This window comes from Oncorhynchus masou, chromosome 31 (assembly GCF_036934945.1).
Source record: "Oncorhynchus masou masou isolate Uvic2021 chromosome 31, UVic_Omas_1.1, whole genome shotgun sequence".
NCBI lineage: Eukaryota > Metazoa > Chordata > Actinopteri > Salmoniformes > Salmonidae > Oncorhynchus > Oncorhynchus masou.
In genome coordinates this window covers 63,365,302-63,380,043 of record NC_088242.1, presented here as the reverse complement: position 1 = coordinate 63,380,043, position 14,742 = coordinate 63,365,302, and the positions used below count along the sequence as shown (strand labels likewise).

Genomic DNA, 14,742 nt, shown 5'->3' with positions numbered 1-14,742 from the left:
TACAAATTGGTGAATTCACCTTCTGACATCCAGTGGAACAGCCACTTTACAATAGTGCATCTAAATCATTTAAGGGGGGGGGGTGAGAAGGATTACTTTATCCTATCCTAGGTATTCCTTGAAGAGGTGGGGTTTCAGGTGTCTCCGGAAGGTGGTGATTGACTCCGCTGTCCTGGCGTCGTGAGGGAGTGAAAAGTTGAAACCAGATCCCTACGGTGAAACCAGATCCCAGGCACAATCCCTACGGTGAAGCATGGTGATGATGGTGAAGCATCATACCGTGAGGATGTTTTTCAGCGGCAGGGACCAGGAAACTACTCAGGGTCAAGGGAAAGATGAACGAAGCAAAGTACAGAGAGATCCTTGATGAAAACCTGCTCAGGACCTCAGACTGGGGGGGGCGAAGATTCAACTTCCAACAGCACAACGACCCTAAGCACACAGCGCAGGAGTGGCTTCAGGACAAGTATCTGAGTGTCCTTGAGTGGCCCCGCCAGAGCCTGAACTCGATTGAACATCACTGGTGTCGTGACGTTGTATTAGTTCATGTGACGACTGTTGCTCATTGAATGATTAAAAGTTTCTAATTGCGTGATTAACTGAATCAAGCAATTATTAACTCATTAACCTGGGGCACCATGGGAAAATACGTTTTTATTGAGTTTCTATTTCCCAAATGAACTCAAAGAATATGAGAATATTGATTTTACAACAGCCGCTAATTAATCAGTTACCTCTGACAGTCTCGTTCTGAACGTCGTATAATCCGTGAATCTGCACAGACCCGGGTCTCACCAATGAGTTCGTACCACACCAATCTTAGTTGGGTATGTATTTACTAGAAAGCTAAAATGATGATAAAAGATACACATACACAAAAACACATTCTAGGCTATTGATTAGAACTTAGTATAACAACGGGCCAACACACAATGGTGCGTGTTACCCAAAAATGAGGATTTAAAAGAGAGAGAAAAAGAGAGTACACGAGTGAAATACACATTTGGGTGAATTTGTCAGCTATGCTTATTCTAACCCTACCCTTGCCCCAAACAACCGCTCTTATGGGTCAGAATATAATGATGTAATTACGTGGGGAAGGTCTCTGTGGATTCTCCGCGTGGACCGTCCAGGTTGCTCAATTATGCGCTTCTCTGACGCACCTCTCTGGCCGTACTCACGATGTCAGTGTCCTTTTGACTTAGGAGTTTGTTCTCTCGCCCTTGTTCTGGAAGGCCTCTTCTGAGGACAGGCAGCTCTGTAGCTCAGAGCTCACAGCGTAGGAATGAAACAGTGTAGATACCCTGATTCGATGAGGAGTGGAGGCTAGGTAGTTCGACTTGAATTCACCCGCTTAGACACAGCTACTCATCCGTAGCTTGGGTGGAAAAAGATTTCTTTGTCTTCAAACTTGTGTTGCGTTTTGGGTTCGTTTACTTTTTAGACCTCGGCTGCAGCTTGGGTCACTTAGTCTCCTCTGTAAATTCTTTACTCACAGGTTTTATGTCCGATAGTGTCAGAAGTGGGCGTAACCGCCTTTAGGGCAATTCTATTACATTCTTTCTAGTTAAGAAGCAAGGTCTAGATTTTACTTATATTTTGTGACAAATTCAATTTTAGACAACTTTACATTTCATCTTTACTAAAACATTCTCTTTGATTTGGACATTTTCCATACAACGTACAATGGATAAACATATACTAGGTAAACTGTTGACATTACAATGTTTTCGTAATAACATCATCTATTAACCTTTAATAACAAGACAAAAATGACATACATTTTCATATTCCATCTATCGTCATGACCACCATTGTGGCTGACGGAAACCATTGTTCCAAAGTCCCTTTATTTCATGTTTAATGATCTGAGGCTGGTTCTCCATAGTAACAGGACAAAAGGAATTTGTCTGTGGCCTAAGATTTACCAGGGGAGTGAGGGATCACAAAACCCCCACATCTTCAGACCCCTAGATCTCTCCTCCTCTGTTGGGGTTGAGAGATAATCTGTAGGGTTGTGGTCTCCTGTAACCTGACCTGATCAGGACAGTAATGACACTGGAGAGACCTGAAAGTATCTGTGCAGCGACACTCCCCATCCAACCTGACAGTGCTTAAGAGGATCTGCAGAGAAGAATGGGAGAAACTCCCCAAATACAGATGTGCCAAGCTTGAAGCGTCATACCCAAGAAGAGACTGTAATCGCTGCCAAAGGTGCTTTCTTTAAAGTACTGACTAAAGGGTCCAAATACTTATGTAAATGTGATATTTCAGGTTTTTATTTTTAATACATTTGCGTACATTTCTTTAAAAAAACAGCTTTTGCTTTGTCACAATGGTGTATTGTGTGTAGATTGAGGAGGGGGAAACTATGTAATCCATTCTAGAATAAGGCTGTAACGTAACAAAATGTGGAAAAAGTCAAAGGGTCTGGAAACTTTCCATATACACTGTACATGCTGTGTTTAATTTTGTAATGTTGACCTTCCTACGTACTGTAGATCGCAAGTTCATAGTAAGTCAATAGGGCTAACTGGTTAACTAATAGTACTGTTAGCTAGCCATATGGCCACAAAGAATTGTTAGCTTAGCTACCAATTAATAATTGACATCTATCTTGCATAATATTAGTTTTAAGTAATTTTAGCCTGTTTAACTAGCTGGCGAGCTAGATCATTACGATTCACATATATAACTGATAATTATGAAGTAAAAAGTTTGCTTTGTGTACATCTTGGAAGACGTTTCAGTGAATGGGGAGCCGAAGTGTGAGGTAATACAGTAGGGGGAGTGTGAGTCCTTTTCAAATCTATTGTTTTACACATTCTCCACACTCGTCCTCACAAGAACGTACTCAAGAGAACGTGGTCGGAGAATGCACTCGGAGCATGAGAGTTTGGAGCACGGTGGTATGCATATTGAGAAACACCCTGTGTGGTAGCAATGGTTTCATGAATGCTTGTTATTCTGTGTTCTCTCCAGTCCAACCCCAGCGAAGCAGACCTGAATGCCAGGGGAGCGTGGTCCCAGGGGTACACTGGGAGAGGAGTGGTGGTCACCATCCTGGATGACGGCATAGAGAAAGACCACCCAGACCTTGCCTCCAACTACGTGAGTACTGCAACCACAACCTGCTCTGTCTCGATAGATGGAAGAAGTACGTTACAAATCGCCTATTAATTTTTTTATATTACATTCTTTCTACCTTCTGAAAATACCACTTATATTTTGTGACAACTGATGCGTCTTCTCCTTCAGTGTCGAACTAAACATGTAACTGTCATTGATCTACAAGTCATTTTGCATGCTGAACAACCCCAGACGATATCAGTATCCTAGTCAAAGGTGCACTGTGCCCTACTTTGTGGGCTGACAACAAATCTTTCACATCTGATATTTTGCATCTTCTGGGCACTTTCAGCATTCAAATGTGAAAACGACTTGAGCTATATTAGGCTCGTCATGACCACCATTGTGGCTGATGGAAACCATTGTTCCAAAGTCCCTTTATTTCATGTTAATGTTCTGAGGCTGGTTCTCCATAGTAACAGGACAAAAGGAATGTGTCTGTGGCCTAAGATTTACCAGGGGTCATAAAATAAAAATCCCACATCTTCAGACCCCTAGATCTCTCCTCCTATGTTGGGGTTGAGAGATAATCTGTAGGGTTGTGGTCTCCTGTAACCTGACCTGATCAGGACAGTCATGACAACAGGTACTCACACGGCCAACAGTCATGGTAACAATAACAGACAATGCTCTGGGCGTACCTAGTTAAGAGGCAAGGTCTAGATTTTCCTCAAATCCAATTTTACACAACTTCACATTTCATCTTTACCAAAACATTCTCTTTGATGTATAAACCTCAAACATACAGTGCCTTGCAAAAGTATTCGGCCCCCTTGAACTTTGCGACCTTTTGCCACATTTCAGGCTTCAAACATAAAGATATAAAACTGTATTTTTTTGTGAAGAATCAACAACAAGTGGGACACAATCATGAAGTGGAACGACATTTATTGGATATTTCAAACTTTTTTAACAAATCAAAAACTGAAAAATTGGGCGTGCAAAATTATTCAGCCCCTTTACTTTCAGTGCAGCAAACTCTCTCCAGAAGTTCAGTGAGGATCTCTGAATGATACAATGTTGACCTAAATGACTGATGATGATAAATAAAATCCACCTGTGTGTAATCAAGTCTCCGTATAAATGCAACTGCACTGTGATAGTCTCAGAGGTCCGTTAAAAGCGCAGAGAGCATCATGAAGAACAAGGAACACACCAGGCAGGTCCGAGATACTGTTGTGAAGAAGTTTAAAGCCGGATTTGGATACAAACAGATTTCCCAAGCTTTAAACATCCCAAGGAGCACTGTGCAAGCGATAATATTGAAATGGAAGGAGTATCAGACCACTGCAAATCTACCAAGACCTGGCCGTCCCTCTGAACTTTCAGTTCATACAAGGAGAAGACTGATCAGAGATGCAGCCAAGAGGCCCATGATCACTCTGGATGAACTGCAGAGATCTACAGCTGAGGTGGGAGACTCTGTCCATAGGACAACATTCAGTCGTATATTGCACAAATCTGGCCTTTATGGAAGAGTGGCAAGAAGAAAGCCATTTCTTAAAGATATCCATAAAAAGTGTCGTTTAAAGTTTGCCACAAGCCACCTGGGAGACACACCAAACATGTGGAAGGAGGTGCTCTGGTCAGATGAAACCAAAATTGAACTTTTTGGCAACAATGCAAAATTTTATGTTTGGCATAAAAGCAACACAGCCCATAACCCTGATCACACCATCCCCACTGTCAAACATGGTGATGGCAGCATCATGGTTTGGACCTGCTTTTCTTCAGCAGGGACAGGGAAGATGGTTAAAATTGATGGGAAGATGGATGGAGCCAAATACAGGACCATTCTGGAAGAAAACCTGATGGAGTCTGCAAAAGACCTGAGACGGGGACGGAGATTTGTCTTCCAACAAGACAATGATCCAAAACATAAAGCAAAATCTACAATGGAATGGTTCAAAAATAAACATATCCAGGTGTTAGAATGGCCAAGTCAAAGTCCAGACCTGAATCCAATCGAGAATCTGTGGAAAGAACTGAAAACTGCTGTTCACAAATGCTCTCCATGCAACCTCGCTGAGCTCGAGCTGTTTTGCAAGGAGGAATGGGAAAAAATGTCAGTCTCTCGATGTGCAAAACTGATAGAGACATACCCCAAGCGACTTACAGCTGTAATCACAGCAAAAGGTGGTGCTACAAAGTATTAACTTAAGGGGGCTGAATAATTTTGCACGCTCAATTTTTCAGTTTTTGATTTGTTAAAAAAGTTTGAAATATCCAATAAATGTCGTTCCACTTCATGATTGTGTCCCACTTGTTGTTGATTCTTCACAAAAAAATACAGTTTTATATCTTTATGTTTGAAGCCTGAAATGTGGCAAAAGGTCGCAAAGTTCAAGGGGGCCGAATACTTTCGCAAGGCACTGTATACTTGGTAAACTGTTGATGTTACAATGTTTTTGTAATAACGTCATCTATTAACCTTTAATAACAAAACAAAAATGACATACATTTTCATATTCCATCTACCGTCATGACCACCATTGTGGCTGAAAACGGCTTGAGCTATATTAGGCTTTATTAGTTGAGTGACAACCTATGTACAGTGCATTCGGAAAGTATTCAGAACCCTTGACTTTATCCACATTTTGTTACGTTACAGCCTTATTCTAAAATTGATTACATTTTTAAAATAGTGGTGGACTCCAATCAAGTTGTAGAAACATCTTAAGGATGATCAATGGAAACAGGATGCCGCTGAGCTCAATTTCGAGTCTCATAACAAAGGGTCTGAATACTTATGTGAATGTAATATTTCAGTTTTGTATTTTTTTATACATTTGCATACATTTCTAAAAGCCTGTTTTTGCTTTGTAATTATGGGGTATTGTGTGTAGATTGATGAGGAGAAAAAAAACAGTTTAATGCATTTTAGAATAAGTCTGTAATGTAACAACATTTGGAAGAAGGGGAGTGGTGTCAATACTTTCAAAATGCACTGTAATTTGCAAGGTCATTGTTATCAATGCGCTGTTGAAAATGGTGTTTTACCGGAGACACTCTTATCTGACTTTACCTGCTGAACAGGGCTTACAATAGATTTAATTTTGATTGTTCAGGTTCTCCATCTGCAATGGTTTAGGTAATTTCGCTTTAAACAATCAGTGTATATGGTCATTTTTAGATATAAAGGCAGTGGTGTAAAAAATAATTAAGTGAAAATACTTATGTTTTTTTTAGGGTATTTGTACTTTACTTTCTATATTTTTGACTACGTTTTACTCCACTACATTCCTAAATAAAATATTTACTTTTTACTCCAATCAATTTTCCCTAGCACCAAAAGGTACTTGTTACATTTCGAATGCTCAGGCAGGACAGAATTATGGTTCAATTCATGCCGCTATCAATATAACGCATTGTCATCCCTACTGCTTTTGATCTGGTGGACTCACGAAACACAAATACTGCATTTGTAAATTATGTCTAAGTGCTGGAGTGTGGCCCTGTCTGTGTAAAATACAAACAAACAATTGTGCTGTTTGGTTTGCTTAATATAAGGAATTTGATGTATAGCATTTACTTTTACTCAAGAATGACAATTGGGTACTTTTTCCACAGCTGTACTTTAGTATATTTAAAACCAGATACTTTTACTCAAGTATTTTACTGGGTGACTTTTACTTTAACTTGAGTCATTTTATGTTAGGTATCTGGTTACTTTTACTGAAGTATGACAATTTCATATTTATTTCCACCAGGGTAAAGTTGATCATTTCATGAGGACAGAAAACAAGCTCACTTCATAAATCTTCCAAACAGTCAAAATGGGTGAAATCCAAAGTTCTGTTATATATTCATTGGCTATGTCATAACTAAGTTGTAAATTATAAATATTGATACATTACTAGCCCCCACAACTTCATCTGCAAAAATGACAGGTTAATTAGTGGGTGATGGTGATTTCAGAACCAAAGTGGGGTGACAAAAAACATAGGCCACATTGCCCGCCCAAATCTGATAGTGGTAGTGGGGTGGTAGATGCCTAGTCTCCCTAATGGCTCACCTAGACATACATCATTTACACACACACACACACACACACACACACACACACACACACACACACACACACACACACACACACACACACACACACACACACACACACAAGTCAGCTCAGATAGATCCAACTCAGAGGCACAGCTCACAGCACATGAGCTCCATCAGCAGCGGATTTTAATTTTATTTATGCAACAAATGTTAGTGTATCGACCCGCATGGAACCAAGTCGCATCGATTCGTTCTCTAATAAAATCGAATCGCACTGAATAATTTACAATTAAAACATATCGTTCCTGTATCGGAGCCCATGTGTCTAGATACATATCAAATCGTCTTGAAAGGGAAAGATGCACATCCCTAATACTTACCTCAAATTAATTTCCAGGAATTGCTTTCGTTTGAGTGCAGCAACAGATGGAGGAAAAGAGACACTTAAAATCCAATTTATGCTTGATCTGACAATGTGGTCGGAGGCTTCATATGGAGGGTGTTACGCAATTGCGGAGCCTTCGGAGACATATGCAGTGGCCAAATCGAGCTCCGTACCGCATCGCCGTGCGCTTCTCAAATTTTGGAACAATGCGGAGGGCTCTGTATAGCTCCGCATTGACATGATTGGTTGACGGTAGGTGGGGGCGGGAGGTTCTGTAAAAAACAGAAACTCACGGTTCGGCTCTGACTTCTGTGGAGGCCGCATTGCAATAAATGGTGTACTGCCAATGCAGACGTCGGATTGACGATGCAGAGCCTTTAAGGCTATTGAGATGCATCCTGAGAGTGGTCACTCTCACTATTACCATATCCTTACTTCCTTAACATGAAAGGAAAGGATGCTCTTCAGCCATAGCCCCAGTCTCACATCTCACATCTCAGAAACCTGTTTCCATCTCTGTTCCCAGGACCCTGAAGCCAGCTATGATGTTAATGATGGAGACTCTGATCCCCAGCCACGCTACACACAGCGCAACGAGAACAGGTACTGTAATGGGATTTCCCTGCTCTGCCCCACACTACTAAACTGGACCATACATATAGTACATACAGCCAAATGAGCTATGTCAAAAGTTTGTTAGATTGTGCAAGCTTATTTTGCAGGTTCACTGCATCATGTAACGCTGTTTCTTTCAGAATAGGCCCTCAAGCAAGCACTTGTCTTTCAGTCTGTCTGCTCTCATTTACAAACAGCAACAGCCTACAGCAGTCAAACAACACTGCTTCTCTGACGCAGTGAAGCATGGTGGTGGCAGCATCATGCTGTGAGTATGTTTTTCACCGGCAGAGACTGGGAGACTAGTCAGAATATAGGCAAAGATGAATGGAGCAAAGTACAGAGAGATCCTTGATGAAAACCTGCTCCAGAGCATTCAGGACCTCAGACTGGGGCAAAGGTTCATCTTCCAACAGGACAACGGCCCTAAGCACACAGCCAAGACAATACAGGAGTGCCTTCGGGACAAGTCTCTGAATGTCCTTGGCCCAGCCAGAGCCCGGACTTGAACCCGATCGAACATCTCTGGAGAGACCTGAAAATAGCTGTGCAGCAACACTCTCCATCAAACCTGACAGAGCTTGAGGGATTTGCAGAGAAGAATGGGAGAAACTCCCCAAATACAGGTGAGCCAAGCTTGTAGCGTCATACCCAAGAAGACTCAAGGCTGTTATCGCTGCCAAAAGTGCTTCAACGAAGTACTGCGTAAAGGGTCTGCATTGTGCCCCACCACCATATCTACATGTACATGCTACCTCAATCAGCCCGACTAACCGGTGCCTGTATGTAGCCTCGCTACTGTATATAGCCTCGCTACTGTTATTTTTCACTGTCTTTTTATTATTGTTTTTATTTCTTTACTTGCCTATTGTTCACCTAATACCTTTTTTTCACTATTGGTTAGAGCCTGTAAGTAAGCATTTCACTGTAAGGTCTACCTACACCTGTTGTATTCGGCGCACGTGACAAATAAACTTCGATTTGATTTAAGGTTTTTTTTTTTTTTTCATGGGTTAGCTTTATCATTATGGGGTATTGTGTGTAGATTGACTAATACTTTAAAAAAAAAAATAATAAGGCTGTAACGTAACAAAATGTGGAAAAAGTCAATGGGTCTGAATACTTTCCGAATGCTCTGTAGATATGTACATTTAGGCAAGGATAAAGTGACTAGGCAACAGTATAGATAAAAAAAAACAGTTTTAGCGGCGCATGTGAAGGGTTAGTGCAAAAAGGGTCAACACCACCACTTCTACCACCACCACAGAGCCTGAGCAACTTTGTAGCTAGTGCAGTAGTTTATTTGCCCCTGGCTGATACCACCTCCTCTCTCCCGGCTTTTGGTGATTGAAGTAAAAAAAGCGCTGGTCCATAAGTAAAAGGGGGTTTCCAAAGCGCCTCCTCCTCAGCCCCTCTCACTCCCTCACCGTGACCCCAGCATGTGGCTGTGTCTTCTGCCATGGCTCCATCTCCCGTGGATGAGATTGGAGAGGGGGGAAACCCCCCCTGGCCAAGCCCTCCCCTAACCCGGACAGCGCTGGGCCAATTGTGTGCTGCCCTTTTGGGCTCCCGGGCACATCCGGCTGTGACAGCCTGGGATTGAACCCAATGCTGTGGTGGTGCCTCAGCACTGCAATGCCTTAGACAGCTGCGCCACTCTGAAGGCCCACAGTCCTTTTGTTTGTTTTTCTCATTTATTTTGTTTCAAAGCTTAACAGGATCTTGCAGTATGTCAGGAAACATGATAAATGAGTCTTTCATAACACTGTCGAAACATATTTCAGATAGAACTAAAATCTCTCCACAGCACAGCATGGTTTAAACTTTCCCATATTTACATTATTTGAGCTGCCTCTACTGTAAATACTGAAGAGATTCAATGCATTTCTACCAGTGAACTGAAAATGGCTTTGCATGTTGTATCACCAAATGTTTTCCCTTACCTTGAACAAGAACCCCGTCTTCTTTTAAGCTGCCTCTTTGCTGTACATATTGGTGTAAGTTGTACTGTATCTACTGTACATATTGAAGTGATTTAACAATTGATTGGCATTACCGAAAGCATTTAAGTCCACTGTTTTATTCTGTCTCTACAGAAGAGATTCCCTCTCTCTTTTCCCCACTGGGAGAAAAGCAATTGGTTTGCATAGTCAAGGCCCAAGGCTTTCACTTTAACCAGGGACCTTGTTTCCATCGTTGACTGGAGAAGTACTAGAGTAGCTCTGCCTAGTACACCCCTGCCCAGTCCACCCCTGCCCCCCTGTCTGTTTGAGGCAGGTTCCCCTCAGTTCTGCTGACTAGGGAATACAGGGCTACTCCTTGGTTGGTTAAGCTTCTCCTTTCCAGATCCGCTGCTACTGCACAGAACTTCAGAAAACGCACACAGAGGCAGTGCCCTGAAAAATGATTAGCCCCCTTTCTGATTTTCTGTTTTTTCATATTTTGGACACTGAATGCTATCAGATCTTCAACCAGAACCTAATATTAGAGTAAGGGAACCCGAGTGAACAAATAACACAACATATTGATACTTTTTTCATTTATTTCATAATCAAAGTTATGCAACACCCAATGCCCTCGTGTGAAACAGTAATTATACCTTTAGCTGCAATGACTGCAACCAAACGCTTCCTGTAGTTGTTGAACAGTCTCTCACATCCATGTGGAGGAATTTTGGCCCTCTCTTCCATGCAGAATTGCTTTCACTCAGCAACATTGGTGGTTTGTCCTGCCACAACATCTCAATCGTGTTTAGGTCTGGACTTTTACTATAGGACATTTATATAGGCCATGCTCCCGAGTGGCGCAGTGGTCTAGGCACTGCATCTCAGTGCAAGACGTGTCACCCTGGTTCGAATCCAGACTGTATCACACCCGGCCGTGATTGGGAGTCCCATAGGGCGGCGCACAGTTGTCCGGGTTTGGCGGGGTAGGCAATCATTGTATATAACAATTTGTTTTTAACTGACTTGCCTAGTTAAATGAATGTATAATAAAAAAAATATTTGTTGTTTTTGAGCCATTCTGAACTTGCTTGTGTGTTTTGGATCATTGTCTTTCTGCATGTTCCATCTGCTCTTCAGCTCACAGATGGATGGCCTGACATTCCCCTTCAGAATTATCTGATACAGAGCAGAATTCATGGTTCCTTCAATGATGGCAAGTCGTCCGTGTCCTGAGGCAGCAAATCATCCCCAAACCATCACACTGCCACCACCATGCTTGACCGTTGGTATGCAGTGTTTGGTTTTTGCCAGAAATAGCAAAAACTGATCAACAACGACAAGAAGTGTTTGGTTGCAGTCATTGCACCACCAGTTATTGAGTGTAAGGGGGCAATTACTTTTTCATACAGGGTCATTAGGTATTACATAACTTAGTTAATTAAATAAATGAAATAAGTGTCAACATTTTGTTATTTATTCATTCAGGTTCCCTTTATCTAATATTGGGTTTTGGTTAAATATCTCATAATATTCAGTGTCAGAAATATGCAAAAATTGAGACAATCTAAAACACGGCAAATACTTTATCACAGCACTGTATACACATGGTACCTATGCAAGCACTCACACACAGTACAGACACAGTGCACTACACACACAGTACAGACACAGTACACTACACACACAGTACAGACACATTACACTACACACACAGTACAGACACAGTACACTACACACACAGTACAGACACCGTACACTACACACACAGTACAGACACAGTGCACTACACACACAGTACAGACACAGTACACTACACACACAGTACAGACACAGTACACTACACACACAGTACAGACACAGTACACTACACACAGAGTTTGGCTGTTGCTGTCAAGGTAATTATCCAGGATGGAATCAATATCTGACCATGAAATGAGAAGCAAGTGTGTCTGTCAATAGCTCTGAGCACTGTGTGTTTGGAGTGACCTGAGAAGAAATTATAGCAGATGAGTACAGTAAATCCCCATAGAGGCGTGCGGCCAGATGCTGAGTAATGCTCTCCGCCTCCCCACAATGGGATTATATGAATATTTTCATGGGGAGAAAAGGGAACAGGAGACTTAAGTCTGAAGCTTACGTCCCCTTCCCCTGCCAAGGCTGGTTCATTTGTATTGGTGACATGCAAGGTTGGGTTTTGAATTTGCATCCATTTAGTAGTTGTTCTGGGTAGCTGCTTTGTACTGCAAGTTGGCAGGACTGGCAGGTACTGTTGAAAGGGTTTCAAGCCAGGTGAGGCTCACTCAAGCAGGTAATTCTTTTGTGCTCCATCATCAGAATGTTTGTCCTCTGTGCTTTCTCTCCTCCTCTCCTCTATTATAGTGCTGTCAATACTGTAGATTGGAGAGGGTGAGAAGAGCCTGAGATTCTAGTAGTCCCATGTTTAGTTTATTTGTCGGGTGCACAGCATACAGCAGGTGTAAAACAGTTCAGTGAAATGTTTACTTACTAAGTGTTTTCCCAACAATTCAATATCTAGGTGAGAGGAAATCATTTGAAGGATATAATAAAGTAATAATATAGGTAAAAAAATATATTTATATACACTACCGTTCAAAGGTTTGGGGTCACTTAGAAATGTTCTTGTTTTTGAAAGAAAAGCACATATTTATGTTATTTAAATAGACAAAAAATGTGTTGTTTTTTTTTAAAACAAGGACATTTCTAAGTGACCCCAAACAGTCGAACGGTAGTTTATATGAAAGAAGAAAAGGAAAGAAACATGCGCAAGCTGGAAACAGGTCAGTGCCAGTACCATCATTACAATGTGCAGGCGTACCGGAGTAAATGGGGTAGGTATGTACATGTAAAAAGTGACTGGTAGCAGGATAAATACTAATGGTAATAATAATCAATAATAATTAATATAGCAGCAGCGTGAGTGGGTGTGTGCATGGTGATGGGTGTGTGTGTGTAAGATTGTGAGAATGTGTTGCTTGAGACCTGGGTGAACATAGAGTCAGTGCAGTGAGCTGTTCAGGATTCTTATGGCTTGGGGAAAGAAGCTGTATTGGAGATGTTAGTCAAAAACCCGATGCTCCAGTACTGCTTGCCGAACGGAAGCAACGAGAACAGTCCATGGTATGGGTGATGGGAGTCTATGGCAATTTTCCGGGCCTTTCTTAGACATCGCCTGGCATGAATGTCCTGAATGGCTGGGAGCTCGTCACCAGTGATGCACTGGGCCATACGCACCACCCTCTGTAGAACCTTGCAGTCGAGGGCAGGGAGTCCAGGATCCTTGCAGAGGGAGGTGTTCAGTCAGAGGGTGCCTAGCTTGGTAACGAGCTGGGAGAGCACTATGGTGTTGAATGCTGAGCTGTCGTCAATGAACAGCATTTTCACATACATTGAGTTTACAAGACAAAAAGGACACCTTCCTTAAACCCAGCAGCGTTGCAGTTGTTGACACGAACCGATGCAGTTACTACCATACTCTGTTCAAAGGCACTTACAGTTTAAGTCTGAGTTTTACATACACCTTAGCCAACTACATTTAACCTCAGTTTTTCACAATTCCTGACATTTAATCCTAGTTAGAATTCCCTGTCTTGATCAGTTAGGATCACCACTTTATTTTAAGAATGTGAAAGGTCAGAATAATAGTAGAGAGAGTGATTTATTTCAGCTTTTATTTCTTTCATCACATTCCCAGGGGGTCAGAAGTTTACATACACTCAATTAGTATTTGGTAGCATTGCCTTTAAATTGTTTAACTTGGGTCAAATGTTTTGGGTAGCCTTCCACAAGCTTCCCACAATAAGTTGGGTGAATTTTGGTCCATTCCTCCTGACAGAGCTGGTGTAGCTGAGTCAGGTTTGTTGTTCTCCTTGCTCGCACTCACTTTTTCATTTCTGGGATGGGATTGAGGTCAGGGCTTTGTGATGGCCACTCCAGTACCTTGACTTTGTTGTACTTAAGCCATTTTGCCACAACTTTGGAAGTTGCTTGGGGTCATTGTCCATTTGGAAGACTCATTTGCGACCAAGCTTTAATTTCCTGACTGATGTCATGAGATGTTGATTCAATATATCCACATAATTTTCCTACCTCATGATTCCATCTATTTTGTGAGGTTCACCAGTCCATCCTGCAGCAAAGCACCCCCACAACATGATGCCGCCACCGCCGTGCTTCACGTTTGGGATGGCGTTCTTCGGCTTCCAAGCCTCCCCGTTTTTCCTCCAAACATAATGATGGTCATTATGGCCAAATGGTTCTATTTTTGTTTCATCAGATCAGAGGGCATTTCTCCAAAAAGTACGATCTTTGTCCCCATGTGAAGTTGCAAACCATAGGTTGGCTTTTTCTATGGCGGTTTTGGAGCAGGGTCTTCTTCCTTTCTGAGCGGCCTTTCAGGTTATGTCGATATAGGACTCATTTTACTGTGGACATAGATACTTTTCTACCCGTTTCCTCCAGCATCTTCACAAGGTCCTTTGCTGTTGTTCTGGTATTGATTTGCACTTTTCGCACAAAGTACGTTCATCTCTAGGAGACAGAACGAGTCTACCTCCTGAGCGGAATGACATCTGCGTGATCCCATAGTGTTGATATTTGCGTACTATTGTTTGTACAGATGAACGTGGTACCTTCAGACGTTTGTAA

At 41.9% G+C, this 14,742-nt stretch overlaps 1 protein-coding gene across 2 annotated transcripts in view; it reads left to right on the top strand.

Moving 5' to 3' along the window:
• The window catches only part of LOC135524269 (furin-like), a 174,773-nt gene that overhangs the window by 105,661 nt on the left and 54,370 nt on the right, over positions 1 to 14,742 (top strand). For both annotated transcript variants that reach the window (XM_064951670.1, XM_064951669.1), the window contains exons 5-6: positions 2,983 to 3,111; positions 8,043 to 8,119. In XM_064951670.1, the coding sequence (XP_064807742.1) occupies positions 2,983 to 3,111; positions 8,043 to 8,119 (206 nt within the window). The remainder of the gene's footprint in view (positions 1 to 2,982; positions 3,112 to 8,042; positions 8,120 to 14,742) is intronic.